This window comes from Salvelinus fontinalis, chromosome 21 (assembly GCF_029448725.1).
Source record: "Salvelinus fontinalis isolate EN_2023a chromosome 21, ASM2944872v1, whole genome shotgun sequence".
Taxonomy (NCBI): domain Eukaryota; kingdom Metazoa; phylum Chordata; class Actinopteri; order Salmoniformes; family Salmonidae; genus Salvelinus; species Salvelinus fontinalis.
The window spans coordinates 27,128,266-27,149,314 of NC_074685.1; the positions used below are offsets into that span (position 1 = coordinate 27,128,266).

The 21,049-nt window shown below is 44.0% G+C and overlaps 1 protein-coding gene across 1 annotated transcript in view; it reads right to left on the reverse strand.

Annotated features, from left to right (window-relative positions):
• Positions 1-1,259: 1,259 nt before the first annotated feature.
• Positions 1,260-21,049, reverse strand: part of LOC129818525 (dihydropyrimidinase-related protein 2-like) — a 31,253-nt gene continuing 11,463 nt past the window's right edge. The window contains exons 2-14 of the mRNA XM_055874520.1: positions 20,517-20,605; positions 20,133-20,317; positions 19,361-19,525; positions 17,761-17,822; positions 16,889-16,969; positions 11,027-11,095; positions 10,783-10,903; positions 10,473-10,629; positions 10,163-10,304; positions 9,831-10,001; positions 8,686-8,865; positions 7,740-7,914; positions 1,260-7,118 (exon numbers count right to left, since the gene is read on the reverse strand). Coding sequence (XP_055730495.1) covers positions 7,027-7,118; positions 7,740-7,914; positions 8,686-8,865; positions 9,831-10,001; positions 10,163-10,304; positions 10,473-10,629; positions 10,783-10,903; positions 11,027-11,095; positions 16,889-16,969; positions 17,761-17,822; positions 19,361-19,525; positions 20,133-20,317; positions 20,517-20,605 — 1,689 coding nt within the window. The 3' untranslated portion in view covers positions 1,260-7,026. The remainder of the gene's footprint in view (positions 7,119-7,739; positions 7,915-8,685; positions 8,866-9,830; positions 10,002-10,162; positions 10,305-10,472; positions 10,630-10,782; positions 10,904-11,026; positions 11,096-16,888; positions 16,970-17,760; positions 17,823-19,360; positions 19,526-20,132; positions 20,318-20,516; positions 20,606-21,049) is intronic.

Genomic DNA, 21,049 nt, shown 5'->3' on the forward strand with positions numbered 1-21,049 from the left:
GGTTGTTTGTCACACAGTCCGGTTGTTAGTCACACAGTTCCAGGGTTGGTTAATGAAGGAGAGATTTTAATTCAGATAACAGATTCTAAAGTGATATGGAAAAGGTAAACTCAAAATGACACAACAATTATCAAATAAAAATAGATTAAATGATACCAAACAAAACAACACAATAGGATGACAACGCCTGGATAGGTATTTTACTCCTTTAAACAGACTAGGGGACATACTGCCATCTTGTGTCATGAGAGTGTACTTGCGCTCATAGGACTGAGCAGACCATTTTTCCTGTGGGGATTTGATGAGCCTACAGCAGTTTCCCAAAGTCTGTCCAGGGCCGTTTTTGTTGTTGCCCTAGCACTACACAGCTGATTCAAATAACCAACTCATCACAAAACTTTGATTATTTGAATCAGCTGTGTAGTGCTAGGGCAACAACACAAACGTGCACGGGGGCAGGACTGACTTTGGGAAAACCTGGCCTACATTACATTTATTTATTTTATTGAACCTTTATTTAACTCGGCAAGTCAGTTAAGAACAAATTAATGCTTACAATGCCGTCCTACATGAGCTGAATAAGTAGAGAGGCAACATTGACGTCTCTATCTTTGCAAGAGGCCCATTGGAGAGTATTGAACATTCAGTAATGTTTCTGTATGCAGTTTAATTTACAGTATAATTGTTTGACCGATTTGGATGTTTAGCCTTACTATTCATATTCATATGGTCTTTCCTACACAAAGGTTGTAATATTGTTGTTAATATTGGGGGGCACAGTATCCTTAATACACAGGGCACTATAGGGCTAGACTTAAACACTACACACAAATCAAATGTCGGGGCGACAGGTAGCCTAGTGGTTGGAGCTATGGGCCAGTAACCGAAAGGTTCCTAGATCGAATCCCTGGCATTTAACCCACGTAGACATAGCACAAAGCATTTCAGGAAAATTCTTGAAAATCTGTTGAAGTTACATAAAAACACTTTTCTGACAATTAGAGGAGTTTAGAAAAAAGTAACAATGCATATAAACAAATTATTTTCTTTGAGAGACTAAGAACAAGTCTCTAGGCCATCATTGTAAATAAGAATTTGTTCTTAACTGCCTTGCCTAGTTAAATAAAACATTAAAAAAATTCTGTCAAACATGATCAGTGGCCATGTGATGCGCTATTACCAAGGGTGAGGAGTGGAGAGAGGGAACACATTCTACCTCCTAAGGTCAGCACACAACAATCACCAAAAAAGCCAGAGGCTGAGTTTTGTTTTTGATCTTTATTTTTTTTGGTTATTGTTTTTACATCACCATCCATGGGATTTGACACTTTCCATAGAGAGCAAGCATCCTCAAAACCCCACAGCCATCAAGACAAACACCATCACACAGTTTCACTTTCACAATCCGAGGGGGTTAGGTGGAGGGGGGAGACATGGGGTGTGGGGTGGGATTTGAACAGCATTATCAACCTCCAACCTAAAACTCTCAATCTGTGTTTCGCTTACATCACCTATTAGCGATGTGAAAAGAAAAACATCCAAACTGACAGAGCAAGAAGAAGGAATGCTTGCATGTGTGTGTCTACAGCCCTGTTTATACCTGGAGCTAACATGGGTGCTTTGTCCTGATCTTGTCTACATTCTGATTGTGCCCACATTTCCAGACATGTGTCTACACATGGTATTACCTTGTGTCTGTTATCTGTCCACTGTGTCTGCATTGTGGCAAGATTTCCCGGTCCCTTACTTTATGCAAATTATTCCACAGCTATTCTTTCAAAATAAAATGTATTTTACGACACATATTGATGTAATCAGTCAATGCTGCCAACTGTCAATGATTTTAGAGGGAGGAATAATTATTTCAATGGTTTCCCTGTCTAGATCTGTCTACACTTGTAAGATATCCAGACACTTGTCAAAAAATTTGAGCACAATGTGAATGTGTACAAGATCAGGACAAAAGTTAGAACCAGGTATAAAAGGGGCTTGTGTGTATACAGTATATTGTGGGGACACGATGGCAGCGCCAGCGTTGACAGCTGGTTTACAATTTCTGAGTCAATGCTTTAGGCATGGGTGCTCCACAACCAGCGTTGGGTGATTGGTAGATATCTGTGGCCTTGTAGAGGAGCTCTGTGTAATTGCTGTGATGTGAAGCTTGTGGTGCAATCTTAAAGACACAATTCAAGGGCCAACGAATCCTGGGTCAGCAGAGGTATGTGGATCCCACCCAACTAACCAAAAGCTTATATACAGACGGTGACACACTGAAACAGTGTGGTTCTGCAGCAGCAGTTCAGTTTAGAAAGGCAGGGTAGGGAAGAAAATGTTGGTGTGGAAGGAGTTCTACAGAGTTCTACAGAGTGCATGGCTTCCATACAGCTAGTCTGCCACAGACTACATGCTCTTCTAGTAGCACCAGGTCCGGAGGGGTTGCTATGGGCAAATTCCGATCTTACAACCGTTGCCATGACAAACAAAAATCAGGGCCTAGGGTGACTCAAGGGCCTCGTAGTCAAGGCAACAGAGGGCAACAATAGAAGAGCCAGAGAGAGAGAAAGAGGGAGAGAGGGGTAGAAACGAGCAGACATACTTTGAGTCTCAGGAGGACTCATGCGCTTCTGGCTGACAGATCTTATTTGTGCTTTGGCAGGCCCCTTGCTCCACCCTCCAGTCTATGGGAATAGAGGTATGAATCATTTTAACCCTGCATCCCCCTCCGTTTGAGAGAAATGCATTCCAAAACCAAGCAAGCAAGTGGGAGACTCACGCTGAAAAAATATCAATACATTGGCCAGGGTTTTCCATGGGATGAGAAGAACAACTGGACAATCTAAAATCTAAAATATTGTTAGTCATCATAGTAAAACAATAATGACAAAAATAATCACAATAATAACCAAAATCTGAATAATGATGACCATAATATCTCAATGAGAATGATAAAAAAGTGAAGAGGCAAAGAGAAAATAAAGAGTTTTTGCCCAGCCATGTAGCCTACTCTTCACATGTGAGGACGGAGACTTATCCCGGCCTTAATCTTACATGCCAGACAGTACAGTTTAAATCATTCAAGGGTTTTTCTTTATTTTTACTATTTCCTACATTGTAGAATATTAGTGAAGGCATCAAAATTATGAAATAACACATATGGAATCATGTAGTAACCAAAAAAGTGTTAAACAAATAAAAATGTATGTTATATTTGAGATTCTTCAAAGTTGCCACCCTTTGCCTTGATGACAGCTTTGCACACTCTTGGCATTCTCTCAACCAGCCTCATGAAGTAGTCACCTGGAATGCATTTCAATTAACAGGTGTGCCTTCTTAAAAGTTAATTTGTGGAATTTATTTCCTTCTTAATGCATTTGAGCCAATCAGTTGTGTTGTGACAAGGTAGGGGTGGGTATACAGAAGATAGCCCTATTTGGTAAAAGACCAAGTCCATATTATGGCAAGAACAGCTCAAACAAGCAAAGGAAAACGACAGTACATCATTACTTTAAGACATGAATATCAGTAAATCTGGAAAATCTCAAGAAATTTGAATGTTTCTTCAAGTGCAGTCGCAAAAACCATCAAGCGCTATGATGAAACTGACTCTCATGTGAGCCACAGGAAAGGAAAACCCAGAGTTACCTCTGCTGCAGAGGATAAGTTCATTAGAGTTACCAGCCTCATAAATTGCAGCCCAAATAAATGCTTCACAGAGTTCAAGTAACAGACACATCTCAACATCAACTATTCAGAGGAGACTGCGTGAATCAGGCCTTCATTGTCGAATTGCTGAAAAGAAACCACTACTAAAGGACACCAATAAGAAGAAGAGACTTGCTTTGGCCAAGAAACACGAGCAATGAACATTAGACTGTTGGACATCTGTCCTTTGGGCTGAGGAGTATAAATTTGAGATTTTTGGTTCCAACCGTCCTGTCTTTGTGAGACACAGTAAGTGAACAGATGATCTCCGCATGTGTGGTTCCCACCGTGAAGCATGGAAGAGGAGGTGTGATGGTGCTTTGCTGGTGACACTGTGATTTATTTAGAATTCAAGGCACACTTAACCAGCATGGCTACCAAAGCGTTCTGCAGTGATATGCCATCCCATCTGGTTTGCACATAGTGGGACTATCATTTGTTTTTCAACAGGACAATGACCCAACCCACCTCCAGGCGGTGTAAGGGCTATTTGACCAATAAGGAGAGTGATGGAGTGCTGCATCAGATGACCTGGCCTCCACAATCACCTGACCTCAACCCAATTGAGATGGTTTGGGATGAGTTGAACCGCAGAGTAAAGGAAAAGCAGCCAACAAGTGCTCAGCATATGTGGGAACTCCTTCAAGACTGTTGAAAAAGCATTCCAGGTGAAGCTGGTTGAGAGAATGCTAAGTGTGTGCAAAACTTTCAAGAAGGCAAAGGGTGGCTACTTTGAAGAATCTCAAATATAAAATATATTTTGATTTGTTTTACACTTTTTTGGTTACTACATGATTCCATATGTGTTATTTTATAGTTTTGATGTCTTCACTATTATTCTACAATGTAGAAAATAGTACAAATCAAGAAAAACCCTTGAATGAGTAGGGGTGTCCAAGCTTTTGACTGGTACTGTATGCATATGCACAATTCTGAGATATAGTCATCTGGCTGCATTAGATCATCCAAACGCTGACTGGAGTGACCCTTTCACCTGAGTGATTGAACACTAACAAGCAGACCTCCCTCCCATCCCTGTCTAATCTCATTCCTTGTAGGCAGTCACACTGAAGTGTCAAACTTTCATTTCCCTGCTATGGATTCCTTAAACACAGATACCATTACTACCCTGAAAAAGACTCTACCTTCTAAGGGCTTCCTATGAGACCTTAACACAGCCAGGAAAACCAAGGGTCCAAGCCACAGCACAGTGCTGGAAGGACATACAGACACCACTTGTTCTGTGAGTGCATGCGTGCGAGTGTGTGTGTCTGTAACAGCGCGAGAATGTGTGTGTCTGTCACAGTGTGAGTGAGTGTGTCTGTAACAGTGTGAGTACGTGTGTCTGTCACAGTGTGAGTGAGTGTGTCTGTCACAGTGTGGGTGAGTGTGTCTGTAACAGTGTGGGTGAGTGTGTCTGTAACAGTGTGAGTGTGTGTGTCTGTCACGGTGTGGGTGAGTGTGTCTGTCACGGTGTGGGTGAGTGTGTCTGTAACAGTGTGAGTGAGTGTGTTGCAAAATGCGAACACTGAAAGAACAGCGACTTTTAGGCCAGGATCTCGCTGACATGCGAGTGAAGGTAGAAAACAGCTGCCAGACTGCTTTGCCTTAATGAAAACCAGACCATGCAAAACAAAGGGCCATTACCAGCACTCCAGGTCTGAGACCCAAGGAGTGGTGCACTGGGACCAGTGTGTGTCCCATCCCTTACACATTAACACTGCACATTAGTTAGATATGCATTACTCCAGGTCTACTTTCAAGCTCAAATGAATAGTGTTCAGCCTCAGACCACAGCTTACAGAATGACACTAAATATAACAACAGTTAAAAACTAAAACATTTGAACATATTACGTAAGCATTGTTGTTTTTAAAGGAGCACTATCAGTGGAATACAAAATAACAAAAATCTGGCACCTTTGTATCGGTTAACATCAGCTATTTTACATTTTTATCTTACATCCTTCGCTTACCATAATAAGAATAATACAAAATCGAACTATCAGTACAACTTCTGTGGGTTCAGGCACATAAAGAGTTAAAAAGGAAAAGGGGGAGTGCATGAATTAAAAAGAGGAGGCCGGGAGCAGAAAAACGTTCAGTCTTCTGAATGTACTGTTTGGTACTGGGACATTCTAGAACAGAGGGAGGGATGCTGCCTGCAACACTGTCAATTAAATGGTGTATGAATCTCAAAGATCCCATTACAGTGATAGATTACAATCCCCTTCAGGCGAGGTATATGGGCACATACTGTACTATAGCGTAGCTGAGAGGGTGAGTTGAATGAGGCTATGAAAAATTGGGCATTCCCTAGTATTCTGACAAATCTTCCTTCCTTCGCTGCCGCCCGGTTACACTCCTCCCAACATCCTAAATTTGAGTCACATCTCCTCTCATGGGCCGTTAAGTTCCATGCCGGCTTCTCCCTGGGAGACAGCGCTCTATCCACCGCCCGCCAAAACTCCTCCTAATCTACTGGACTTTCCTGGCTCACCAGCAGCTTCTAAATATGGACCATGTTTTTTCATTCCATTTATTCCTTCAAACAAATCTACTGGTGGGATGACATGAGATGAGCACCCGTGAGAAGTTCCTTTAAGGTTTTCAACAGTGGTTCAGCTTACTACTAATCTCATGCCTCATCCCGTAACCTGAGGACGAGGATAGCATACTACCAGCTTTAAACAATAACAATGGACAAGTCAATAAATTGTGTTGATCGTAGCCAGTGCTGTACTGATCCTAACAGTGTGGGAGATGACAAGCACAGTGGAGGGCAAGGCTGTATAAACAGTAGAGAACAAACACAAACCAGTGAAAAGAGGAAAAGATCAATATTGAGGAAGGCATAAGCAACTTATCTCTTCCATGTCTGTTCAATACATAATGTTAGTGCAACTAATCTGATGTAGAACATGTTACCCATGTGTCTCCATACTTCATTTACACTACATTGAAAATGAAAAAAGACGAACGGAAGCAGATTGGACTTCCTCCGTGCAAATGCGACATGCACTGTCTTGACTAAACTAAATGATACATGGCAGGAAGAAAGTACAGTAGAGAACACTAAATAATAGAGTCAAAAGTGCTCAAATAAGGGCTGTTGTTTTCCTCTCTTTTTTTCTTCAAATGAGGCAAATCTTTTTTATAGGTGTCTCCTTTATAGTGGGGTGTCGGGGGAGAGAGAGTGGGGAGCGGCAGATGGGGGAGAGAGATTGAGGAGGGGAGAATTGGTTTGGCTCCTGGTGGAATGGCCCCTAGTCCCTGATGGCCCTCTCCTCAAGCCCTCGTTTCCCCTGGTGGCCAATGGGAGGGGTTAACCCAGGCTGGTGATGTTGGCCCTGCCACCAGGTGGCTCCACAATGCGCTGGGTGTTACGCCGAGGAAGGTTGTCATCAACTTGAGCACCTACAAGTACAGAAGAGGAGGAAGTCAATATCACTGTATTATGACATTTTCATTGTTATGAACATATCATAGTTTATCATCAAAACTATGATAGGTATAGGCCTCCCGGGTGGTGCAGTGGTCTAAGGCACTGCATCGGCAGTGCTAGCTGTGCCACCAGAGACTCTGGGTTCGAGCCCAGGCTCTGTTGCAGCCGGCCGCGACCGGGAGGCCCATGGGGCAGCGCACAATTGGGCTAGCGTCGTCCGGGTTAGGGAGGGTTTGACCAGTAGAGATATCCTTGTCTCATCGCGCACTAGCGACTCCTGTGGCGGGCCGGGAGCAGTGCACGCTGACCAGGTCGCTAGGTGTACGATGTTTCCTCCGACACATTGGTGCGGCTGGCTTTCGGGTTGGTTGCGCGCTGTGTTAAGAAGCAGTGCGGCCTGGTTGGGTTGTGTTTCGGAGGACGCATGGCTCTCGACCTTCGCCTCTCCCGAGTCCGTACGGGAGTTGTAGCAATGAGACAAGACAGTAACTACTAACAATTGGATACCACGAAATTGGGGAGAAAAAGGGGGTAACAAACTATGATAGGTATAATGTCAGATATCTCTAGTGAATGGATTCATGGATCCTCACCAGATAGGCTGAACCCTGACTGGTGCAGGTTGCGGACAGGCTGGGCGCCGGCTACTGCCTGCTTGGCTGGAGAGGTCTTGGCAGAGGAGGCAGGAGTCATAGTTTTGGGTGTGACTGACACCTCACAGACAGGCCCGTCATAAAGCCCCCGGGGAACACCCCTTAGCTCAGCCAGCTGGAGAACAGGGAGGAGGCAGAATCAAGAGTCAAGATCAAACAACCCGAACCTACTGCATGGGTTAAACCCCCGAAAAAACACCATGACTAAAACTTAAGTCGATCTCAGATCGATTGTCTGCAGGGCGAAATTAACTTCCCCCTTCATGTAAATTAACTTCCCCTTTCACGTAAATTAACTTCCCCTTTCATGTAAATGAACTTACCCTTTCATGTAAATGAACTTACCCTTTCATGTAAATTTACCTCCCCTTTCATGTAAATTAACCTCCCCTTTCTAGTAAATTAACTTCCCCTTTCATGTAAAAAGCTTTTAGGGAAAGAGGATCATTTTGTACATTAAACTGCGAGTTTGACCAGCTCCAGTCCTTTTCAATTTGATAAAAAAAAAAAATATATATATATATATATATATATATATATATATATATATATATATATATATATATATATATATATATATATATATATATATATATACATACATACATATATATATATATATATACACCTCAAAAAATATATAATAACTACTGTACAACCAAAAAATCCATATGATGGAAATCCGTTGCAGTGACAGAACTTTTACCCTGCTACTTATAGTGGAACGCAACATCCAACTTGTCAGCAAATACCCTCATCTTATCATGAGTCAACAACTTAACATGATACAGGGTATTTGAAAAGGGAACCCACTCCCTTGGAAATAAAACACATCAATGCAAAAGACAGCACACCACGATGACACAGTTCCAAAACAGTGCCTTACCCTGCTGCGGGCCTTTATCCTCTTGTAGACGTAGTCAGAGAAGGGCTTCCGGCCCACGAAGCGGCCACACCCCTCGGTGGTGTGGAGGTTCCCCTCCTCCAGGACGATCTTACCCTGGCTGATCACTACCAGGGGGGCGCCACGCACCTCCACACCCTCAAAGATGTTGTACTCCACATTCTGGAAGAGCGACAGGGGGAGAGAGGAGAGGTAGAATGTAGTACAAAATATTATTTTTCTTATGATTTGTGTGAGTTGATTGATTTTAGTACTAGTGTGGTGGACCTCCCTCCTCCTCCATCCTTTGCCAGTGAGCTGCTGTTTTATAGTGGGCCAATGTTCAAATCATTAAGTGTCCCCTATGGGTTTTGCAAAGGTTAGATAAATGGCAATTGAAAACCCTCCTGAGATAGCATCATTGATCATCACAGACCATTGATTTAGCCAGGCAGCGAGGAGCAGAGTTACCAGGCACTTACAAGGATGGTGTGGGCAGTGGAGAGCAGTGTGGAGTGTGACCACCCTCGTAAAAACTACTGGCCGACTAGGAGTGAGGTCATGGCAATTTAGTGGGCTCCACAGGGCTTAGAAAAAGCATGAGATCACCAAGAGGCTGGACCACCCAACACACACACACTATGTCTCTCTGAATTACCAATTTTCCCCATGTACATTAGTCCATTTCTTGACCAAATGGAAAGAAAGAAACCATAGAACACAGAGAGGTAGAGCAATTAGATTGCAAAAGCACACACACGCACATGGACATACACACGCACACTGTGATTTGGCTGCTAACAATCAGAAATGACACGTTTCCGTACTCTGGCAGAGTTTGGGGGTGACATAACTCCTCTGAGTTACCATAAGGCCCACGCCCTAGAGCTGGGGAACCCAACCAATCATATGTGGTCAGGAGTCAGATGACCATAAAAATACCAATATGGTAATTTCATAGAACCATTGCAATTTAACCTCAAGTTCACTTGAATGTTCAAAGTTTAACTATTTAATTTTGGGCAGTTTCCCAAAGATGAATCTGTGGTGTAATACCACATGTGTAATACCATATGGCTGGATATACAGTAGATTGCGCTTTTCTGAAGGTATAATATTTGTGCGTAGTGTGTGTGTGACTGACTGACCGAGTTGTGGCTCTTGGCTGAGATGATCTTGGTGACGTCTGGGTCCCAGAGTACCAGGTCGGCGTCAGAGCCCACAGCGATGCGGCCCTTACGGGGGTACAGGTTGAAGATTTTAGCAGCGTTGGTGCTGGTGACCGCCACAAACTGGTTCTCATCCATTTTACCTGTCACCTGAATGAGCCAGGGGAACACAGAGAATGGGGCAGTTCATTGTGCAAATTCACACAATGCATACAAATTCTACACATGTACACTGTAGGTTATACTGTATATACTATGTACTGTATATGAGTATACTGTATGTTCTATATATATAACATGTAGTCTCTCACCACACACTTGTCCCAGATGAGGGACATTCTCTCCTCAGTGCCGTTGGTACCCTCGGGGATGAGGGTGAAGTCGTCTTTGCCCACGGCGCGCTGGGCAGTGTTGAAGGTGCAGTGGGCACTGCCCGTCACCTGAAGGTCTCCACTGGTGAGGAAGACACAGGACAAGAGATTAGACTGTGCCACCTGGAGTCTGAGTGGGATGATTGTCCTACTTTAAATTGTCACCATGATAACAGTTTACACCATATGAATATGGATATTTGTCCAAATGGCCCAATCCAGTGTAATGGTGCTGAGTTAGTGCTCTCACCAGGAGAGCAGGGAGCTGAGATAGTCGGGCGTGGTCGGGTCTGGGCTGAGGGGCGGGGACGTGATGAAGGCGGCGGCCTTGGCCCAGTTCTTGCTCCAATAGTGTGAGCCGTCTGTGCCCAGGCTGGCAGTGATTGGCTCCCCGTACACCACCGTGCCTGCAAGGCCAATCAGAAACATCATGTGATTACAAATATGAATGATGTTATTGACCTATTATCGTGCCTCTCCCTTCTTTTGGCTCACATGCATCTTCCCTTCATCTTTCTGTATGTTTGTACCCTAGCAACAGCCTAGCAACAGTCTCTCACCCTTCTTCCTGGCCTGAGCGATGACATCAGCAGCACTCTTGCTCATCACCTTAGTGATGTAGAGGGGACAGTTGGTCTGATTGGCTACTGTCACAGAACGATTGACAGCCTCTGCCTCCACCTGAAAGACACACCCAGGGTTCAGAGGTCAAGGTGACCATGCAAGGACGCATTTTGAAAATATAAAGGGAAGATAAAAACAGAGAGGTAAAGAACTTTGAGGTCAAATGCAGATGCATTATACCTCTTCAGGACGGCTCAAGACGTGTCCCTCAGGTCCAGTGATGCCCTGCTCCAGGATACGACGCTGCTCCTGAATGGACAGAACAGGCACGATTTAGAAATGTCCAGTGGTAGATATTTTAGATCGGGTTTTGATAGTCCAGTAAATGGTGTATTGTTAGCTGGGCTTTGGCGGTATACTGTATATACCATATACCGGGGTATTTGGGAATAGCCACGCGATGGTTTTTCCATACCGTCAATACTGTTGAAAGCCAGTCACCTGTTTGTTTGTAAATAGCACAACGGGATAAAGTGGGTGCAGGTGAGCCCAGCTGTGCAGTCCGGCTGTGTATTGACAGGGGTCGCGTTTTATTTTGAAAGTCAACAGTGTTTTTGTTGCTTCAATAGAGTGATCAGGGACGTGCAACTATAGTTTTCCTTCACAAAAAATACATTAGTGCAACACATTCGGCAGAAAATAGCTTAATTTTCATCAGATGACAACACAAGTGCAAAGTTATTTGGCTGGCAGCCACACAAGTAAATAAGCTTACAATGAAAAAACAAGTTATGTTTTGCAAAAACAATGCATGGCCATTATACTTCTAATGTTTATCATAGAAAGAATGTAGCCAGGTACATTTGCTAATGTTTTGCTTGAAGTGAAACTTGGCTACACAGAGAAAAGTAGCTACACATCAGTCAGTGCTGTCTGGTGATAGAATGCCTGTTTGTGAATTCTCATCCGAGTAGAGAAGTGAAACTAAAACACAACATTTGTCAGATGCCGAGCAGAAATTAGAATAAGAAGCATTTTAGATGTGCGCTTACAAAACGCAGCTAGATATTTATTGTGTTTTATATCTTCTTTCTGCGTGAAAAATGCTGAATTCTGAGTTTAACTTTCTAGTTATCTAAGTAAGTAGCTGAATTAATAAGGTGACGGGGCATCATGGGTCCTCTTGTTAGCTTTCTGCCGTGTTTGAGAAGTCAAAATCCTTTGGATGAGTTATCTGTACAGCTGACGGTACCAGTGCTATCTTGATTTCCTTGCATTTTTTTTATCCTCTCCGTTTGCTCCACCCCTTCTCTGAGCAGAGCAGGCAGGCCCGTTGCCCAAGCAACTCCAGACTCCAAAGACAGTGTGTACACAAGTACAGTTTGTCCTTTAGACAAGCATGTGTCAAAACGTTGTTCATTTTGTGGCAAATGTCCAAACTTACCAAATAATACATATATATATATATGAGCTGGCCAGCAGGGAGCTACAAGGAAAGAGCAGGACCTTAGTCAGCTCCAGAGGGCTACAGAGGCCAAGGTGAGTCAGCACCATGGACAGCTCTACAGGCACCGACTGGGGCTGGAGATTCAACACCCATACTACCCAGTCCAGGTGCTGCAACCAATTGGACCTGGAATTGGTCCCACCGTTCCCTCGTTACCCCAAATGAGGTGCGGTCACTCGGGCGCTTGGGTAGATAGGCAGAGGGTACTCCTATACCCCAGAAGAACAGCAGTGAGTATGATAAGCACCTCGATCAGATGACAAAGAAGATACTAGGTAATGTTTGACTCAACTTTTCTCTCTTCCTTTTCTTTGGGCCCAAAGCAAGAGGACCCATTCCCAGACACAACGACTCCTGGCGCAAGTATTGAAACCCCAGACTCATCACTCTCACTCTCTTTTTTGTTCATATGGACGCTTTAAGCACCAGCTGTCAGAGCAGCTCACAGATCACTGCACATAGCTCATCTGTAAATAGCCCATCCAATCTACCTCATCCCAATACTGTATTTATTTATCTTGCTCCTTTGCACCCCAGTATCTCAACTTGCACATTCATCTTCTGCACATCCTACCATTCCAGTGTTTAATTGCTATATTGTCATTAATTTACCACCATAGCCTATTTATTGCCTTACCTCCCTTATCCTACCTCATTTGCACATGCTGTATATAGATTTTTCTACTGTATTATTGATTGTATGTTTGTTTATTCCATGTGTAACTGTGTTGTTGTATGTGTCGAACTGCTGTGCTTTATCTTGGCCAGGTCGCAGTTGCAAACGAGAACTTGTTCTCAACTAGCCTACCTGGTTAAGTAAAGGTGAAATAAAAATGTAAAATGTAAAAATGAACACAGGCGGTCCAAGGAACAGCCACACTGGACACAGTGACCCACCCGTTACATGCGAAGCCTTTCAGTTGTATTTCTCCCCTCCTCGTTCCCCCCAACCTTTATTAAAGAACAACTTTTGTTTAAGCACCGCAAAACAGACTCTCGCTGTCTTATTTATTGTGTGTTTCACCTCTGACTCCCCTGGGCTGCCACAATTTGCACAATGTCTCTCGTTCACATTCGCTTGTAAATGTCCAAACTTACCAAAAATTACATCTATATATATATATGAGCTGGATTGACTGTCTTTGCAAATTGCTTATTTTCGTTTTCGCTCGTTAGCATATTTAGCTAGCAACCCCCTTGGAAATTCGTTACTAATTGTGCTAATTTTGTTAGCATTCTGTGTTTTTTTGGCGCCCCCTTGTGTACTAAGCCGGCAATACTGAGAAGGTCGGTATGACAATATCAAATCAAATCAAAGTTTATTTGTCACGTGCGCCGAAAACAACAGGTGTAGACCTTACAGTGAAATGCTTACTTACAGGCTCTAACCAACGGCTCAAAAAAGGTATTAGGTGAACAATAGGTAAGTAAAGAAATAAAAACAACAGTAAAAAAGACAGTGAAAAATAACAGTAGCGGGGCTATATACAGTAGCGAGGCTATATACAGGCACCGGTTAGTCGTGCTGATTGAGGAAGTATGTACAATGTGATATGGTTAAAGTGATTATGCATATATGATAAACAGAGAGTAGCAGTAGGGTAAAAAAGGGGTTGGCGGGTGGGGGGTGGTGGGACACAGTGCAGATAGCCCAGTTAGCCAATGTGCGGGGGCACTGGTTGGTCGGGCCAATTGAGGTAGTATGTACATGAATGTATAGTTAAAGTGACTATGCATATATGATAAACAGAGAGTAGCAGCAGCGTAAAAGAGGGGTTGGGGGTGGGTACACAATGCAAATAGTCCAGGTAGCCATTCGATTACCTGTTCAGGAGTCTTATGGCTTGGGGGTAAAAACTGTTGAGAAGCCTTTTTGTTCTAGACTTGGCCCTCCGATACCGCTTGCCATGCAGTAGTAGAGAGAACAGTCTATGACTGGGGTGGCTGGGGACTTTGACATTTTTTAGGGCCTTCCTCTGACACCACCTGGTATAGAGGTCCTGGCTGGCAGGCAGCTTAGCCCCAGTGATGTACTGGGCTGTACGCACTACCCTCTGTAGTGCCTTGCGGTCGGAGGCCAAGCAATTGCAGTGCAACCAGTCAGGATGCTCTCGATGTTGCAGCTGTAGAACCTTTTGAGGATCAGAGGACCCATGCCAAATCTTTTAGGTTTCCTGAGTGGGAATAGGCTTTGTCGTGCCCTCTTCACGACTGTCTTGGTGTGTTTGGACCATTCTAGTTTGTTGGTGATGTGGACACCAAGGTACGTGAAGTTCTCAACCTGCTCCAATACAGCCCTGTTGATGAGAATGGGGGCATGCTGAGGTCCACCTTTTCCTGTAGTCCACAATCATCTCCTTAGACTTAGTTACGTTGAGGGGTAGGTTGTTCTTCTGGCACCACCCGGCCAGGTCTCTGACCTCCTCCTTATAGGCTGTCTCGTCGTTGTTGGTGATCAGGATCCAGTTGCAGAGGGAGGTGTTTAGTCCCAGGATCCTTAGCTTAGTGATGAGCTTTGAGGGTACTATGGGGTTGAACACTGAGCTGTAGTCAATGAATAGCATTCTCATATAGGTCTTCCTTTTTTCCAGGTGAGAAAGGGCAGTGTGGAGTGCAATAGAGATTGCATCATTTGTGGATCTGTTGGGGCGGTATGCAAATTAGAGTGGGTCTAGGGTTTCTGGGATAATGGTGTTGATGTGAGCCCTTACCAGCCTTTCAAAGCACTTCATGGCTACGGACGTGAGTGCTACGGGTCTGTAGTCATTTAGGCAGGTTGCCTTCGTGTTCTCGGGCACAGGGACTATAGTGGTCTGCTTGAAACATGTTGGTATTACAGACTCAATCAGGGACATGTTGAAAATGTCAGTGAAGACACCTGCCAGTTGGTCACCACATGCCCGGAGCACACGTCCTGGTAATCCGTCTGGCCCCGCAGCCTTGTGAATTTTGACCTGTTTAAAGGTCTTACTCACGTCGGCTACGGAGAGCGTGATCACACAGTCGTCCGGAACAGCTGATGCTCTCATTTATGCCTCAGTGTTGCTTACCTCGAAGCGAGCATAGAAGTGATTTAGCTCGTCTGGTCGGCTTATGTCACTGGGCAGCTTGCGGCTGTGCTTCCCTTTGTAGTCTGTAATAGTTTGCAAGCGCTGCCACATAAGACGAGCGTTGGAGCCGGTGTAGTATGATTTAATCTTAGCATTGTATTGACGCTTTGTCTGTTTGATGGTTCGTCGGAGGGCATAGCAGGATTTCTTATAGGCTTCTGGGTTAGAGTCTCGCACCTTGAAAGCGGCAGCTCTACCCTTTAGCTCAGTGCGGATGTTGCCTGTAATCCATGGCTTCTGGTTGGGGTATGTATGTACAGTCACTGTGGGGACGAGGTCATCGATGCACTTATTGATAAAGCCAGTGACTGATGTGATGTACTCCTCAATGCCATCGGAAGAATCCCAGAACATGTTCCAGTCTGTGATAGCAAAACAGTCCTGTAGTTCAGCATCTGCTTCATCTGACCACTTTTTTATAGACCGAGTCACTGTTGCGTCCTGCTTTAATTTTTGCTTGTAAGCAGGAATCAGGAGGATATAATTGTGGTCGGATTTACCAAATGGAGGGAGAGCTTGGTACGCGTCTCTGTGTGTGGAGTACAGGTGATCTAGAATTGTTTTTCCTCTGGTTGCACATTTAACATGTTGACAGAAATTAGGTAGAACTGATTTAAGTTTCCCTGCATTAGAGTCTCCAGCTACTAGGAGCGCCAACTCTGGGTGAGCGGTTTCCTGTTTGCTTATTTCCTTATACAGCTGACTGAGTGCGGTCTTAGTGCCAGCATCTGTCTGTGGTGGTAAATAAACAGCCACGAAAAGTATAGCTGAAAACTCTCTAGCCAAATAGTGTGGTCTTAATTTTATCACAAGATACTCTACTTCAGGCGAGCAAAATCTAGAGACTTCCTTAGATTTCGTGCACTGGCTGTTGTTTACAAATATGCACAGACCCCCCCCCCCCCTCGTCTTACCGGAGTGTGCTGTTCTATCTTGCCGGTGCAGCGTATATCCTGCTAGCTGAATATCCATGTCATCATTCAGCCACGATTCCGTGAAACACAAGATATTACAGTTTTTGATGTCCCGTTGGTAGGATATTCGTGATCGTACCTCGTCTAATTTATTGTCCAATGATTGCACGTTGGCGAGTAATATTGACGGTAACGGCAGCTTTCCCACACGCCTTTTGCGAATCCTCACGAGGCCCCCTGCTCTGTGTCCTCTATACCTGCGTCTCTTCCTCTTGCCAGTAACTGGAATGTTGGCCTTGTCGGGTGTTCGGAGTATGTCCTGTGCGTCCTGCTTGTTGAAGAAAATATATCTGTCTAATCCGAGGTGAGTGATCGCTGTCCTGATATCCAGAAGCTCTTTTTTTGCCGTAAGATACGGTTGCAGAAACATTATGTACAAAATAAGTTACAAATAACGCCCCAAAAAAACATAATAGCACAATTGGTTGGGCGCCCGTAAAACTGCTGCCATTTCTTCCGGCGCCATTTTAGAGAGAGAAAACCGCCTTACCCCATTAGCCTCAGGTCTTACCTCAGCCACAATGTCTCCATTCTCAGCATGGACCTGAGCGATGGCCCCCAGGTCCCGGATCACACTGAACACCTCATAGACCTACAGGAAATAACCATGTCAGCAGCCTGAGACAACCACAGATGGATCATAGAACAGACAAGGTAAAGTTCATTGAGGATACTCTGATAGCTGAGCAAAGTGAACAATAATGCCAATTTCACACCATGCAAAACTCACTCTGAAGGTCTCAAATACAACAGTGGTAGAGGGGAACCTGTTACTGATGTATGAGCGATGTGTGAGTCTTGTATGAGTCATCTCCCAAAAGCCAGAAATATAATAAAGAGCTACCATAGGTTGCCTTGGGAGACCTGCACAAAATAGAATGAAACGCTCTGGCCAAGCAGCCTGAACGCATTCCTCACACAGGTGCAAAGACCAACGCGGGCCTTTTCAAAGGAGCCTCCAGTCCAAGATGAATCTGTTTTACCATGAGTCAGACACAAAGACTTGGACTGGTGCATTCTTTCATCATCCCTTACTCCCACTGGAGACACACACAATGAATGCCTCAACCTCCCCCACCCTCCCTCCTCAACTCAGCCCAGAGCAGGCCATGGGATATGCTGGGTGGGAAGGGCTGGAGACCTACAGTATATAAAGTCTTACAGTGCATGTAATTAAGCATTCAGCATGATTTTGTCCCATAACTTTTAACAGTACAGTTAATGCGGTGTGAAAAGAGGTGAATTCCTTTCATACTTTTTTCTTAAAGATTATTTTAACCATTCATGTCCTTTGTGGCGGTAGCGATCGATGTGTGTTTCCTGTAAGACAAACAGGGGGCCAACGTTAAAAACAAAGCTACCATATGATAAGGTAAGTCGTACCTGAGAGTCAGCAAGCTGGAAAACATCCTTATAAGCCAGATAGACAAGGAAGGAGTTGACACCTGAGGGAAGAGAGCACGTGTCAAAAGAAGGTACAGAGAGTTGGGATGAGAAACAAAGAGAGGCAAAGAGACCAGAAACCTATGACATACAGTACACCAGGCAAAAGTTTGGACACACCTACTTATTCCAGGGTTTTTCTTTATTTTTTACTATTTTCTATATTGTAGAATAATAGTGAACACATAAAAACTATGAAATAACACATATGGAATCATGTAGTAACCAAAAATGTGTCAAACAAATAAAAATATATTTGAGATTTGAGATTCTTCAAAGTAGCCACCCTTTGCCTTGATGACAGCTTTAAACACTCTTGGCATTCTCTCAACCAGATTCATAAGGTAGTCACCTGGAATGCAAGAACAGTGCAAATAAGCAAAGAGAAACGACAGTCCATCATTACATTAAGACATGAAGGTCAGTCAATACGAAAATTTCAAGAACTTTGAAAGTTTCTTCAAGTGCAGTCGCAGCCCCAGAGTTACATATGCTGCAGAGGGCAAGTTCATTAGCGTTACCAGCCTCAGAAATTGCAGCCAAAATAAATGCTTCACAGAGTTCAAGTAACAGACATCTCAACATAAACTGTTCTGAGGAGACTGTGTGAATCAGGCCTTCATGGTTGAATTGCTGCAAAGAAACAACTACAAAAAAACACCAATAATAAGAATAGACTTGCTTGGGCCAAGAAACACGAGCAATGGACATTAGACTGGTGGACATCTGTCCTTTGGTCTGATGAGTATAAATTGTCAAAATTTGAGATTTTTTGTTCCAACCGTCCTGCCTTTGTGAGACTAGGTGAACGGATGTGTGGTTCCCACTGTATAGCATGGAGGAGGTGTGATGGTGCTTTGCTGGTGACACTGTAGGTGATGTATTTAGAATTCAAGGCACACTTAACCAGCATGGCTACCACAGCATTCTGCAGCAATACACCATCCCATCTAGTTTGTGCTTAGTGGGACTATTATTTGTTTTTCATCAGGACAATGTTCCAACATACCTCCAGGTTGTATAAGGGCTATTTCATCAAGAGAGTGATGGAGTGCTGCATATGATGACCTGGCCTCCACAATCATCCAACCTCAACCCAATTGAGATGGTGTGGGATGAGTTGGACAGCAGAGTTTGGAAAAGCAGCCAACAAGTGCTCAGCATATATGAGAACTCCTTCAAGACTGTTGGAAAAGCATTCCTCATGAAGCTGGTTGAGAAAATTCCAAGAGTGTGCAAAGCTGTCATCAAGGAAAAGGGTGGCAATTTTGAAGAATCTAAAATATAACACTTTTTTGGATACTACATGATTCCATATGTGTTATTTCATCGTTTTGATGTGTTCAGTTTTATTCTACAATTTAGAAAATTGTAAAAAAATAAAGAAAAACCCTTGAATGTGTCCAAGGTGTGTCCAAACTTTTGACTGGTACTGTACATGTAGGAAATCTAACAACCATACAGAAATAGAAAACATGAACACAACCAATCAAAATGTACTATATGACATTATGAGATGTTAATGTGGATGTGTCTGTACCGTGGTCCTTGACAAGGGCCTCCATCTCCTCCTGGACTCCCTTGTGCCACTCAGTGATGTCCACATGTAGAGAGTAGTCACAGCACGACTTGCTGTCCGCCCACTCACGCCACTGCTCAAAGGCAGACAGCAAACTGACCCCGGGTTCCGGAACCACGTGGTCAACTAGTGGACACACACACACACACATACAATTGTTTCGTAAATTGGTTCATTCTTATTGTTCTGGTCGCATTCAACTATGATATGCAGTAGGTCAGATTAAAAGCCTAGATCAGGATCTTGCATCATGTTTTTTCCACCAGATTGTACTGTACTGCACTGTGACCCAGTAAGCCTCTGTTTCGTGACGTGACCCATTTACAGAGATGGCTCTGTGGACTCCGCAGTGCTGTCAGCAGGAGTCAGCATTCTGCACGATGTGATAAAGCCACCTTACTCTTCAGGAGTCTGTGTAACTGCTGAGCAGGGAGATTGACCTTTACTGAGGCAGCTAAGATATTCAGTAGAACTCTAGGGACGCTACAGGCAGGCCTTGCTGTTACTGAGCAATTAGGAGGAGAGTGGATAAACAACTTGAAAAAAGTTTTGAACGTCCTCCCTAGTCCACTTTTCACAGCACTCAGCAGCACTTGGTGGCACGCTAGTCTGTAGCAGATGAGACTTTATGGGGTCAGGACCTGGTGCTGCCATAGATGGAGCTGGCACTGTGCCCTGCCCATGACTCTTGAGAGGGGGAGGACAGAAAGTGGGTAGGTGGTAGTGTACATACTGATCATGGTGGTGCCCCCTGCCAGAGCGGCGCGGGTGCCCTGGTAGAAGTCGTCCACCGAGGTCATGCCTCGGTCGGGCATCTGGAAGCGTGTGTGCACATCAATGCCCCCTGGCATCAACATGCGCCCGTGGGCATCGATGGTCTTCACCCCACCGGGCACTATCAAGTTCTCGCCAATTTGTCTGGGAGTCAGAGGAAGAGAGATAAAGAGAGAGAAGGGAAAGCAAGAGAGAGAGTTGTTATATAGTTATCGCTAGGACTGCAATTTAGTCTGTAAAAGCAAACAACGACCGGTGTTAAAAGTCTAACGCATGGTAAGGATGGTGCAGAGGTAGTTAACCTCTGAGAAGTAGAGCATGTAGTCGTCGTTGTGAAACTCACTTGATATGACCATCCTCCATGTAGACGTCAGCACAGAAGGATTGGTCATCATTCACGATTATCGCCCCTTTGATCAGGAGACGGTCGCTCTAGAAGATCATTTAGAAAAAAGTATTATTAGATGAAGAATTCACTGTGAATCATGGTAACGTTTCTTTATGTGTCAATTAATCCTGTAAGGGATGGGTTGCCAACTGTCATTCATTCATTAGTTAGTATACACATGTCCAGTTCTCTTCATTCTCACAGAGTTAACACAGTGAAGTAAGCGTTCCTTTAGGAAAAGCCTTTAATGTCAGTGTGGGAAAGCAGACACCAGAATGTAACGCACAAAAAATGTCCTGGGCATTTATATGGCCTTATTAAAATGAGCTCATGATGGTGAGTATTGTATTTGGCACCACCGCAGCACCAGCCACTTTCTTTACAGGAAGTATCAGCTAACACTGTGCTATTAATATACTAAATACAGACATGTAAAATACTAAAGACAAGCCAAAAGACTTAACCCCCCTACATGTCCCTGCCATCCC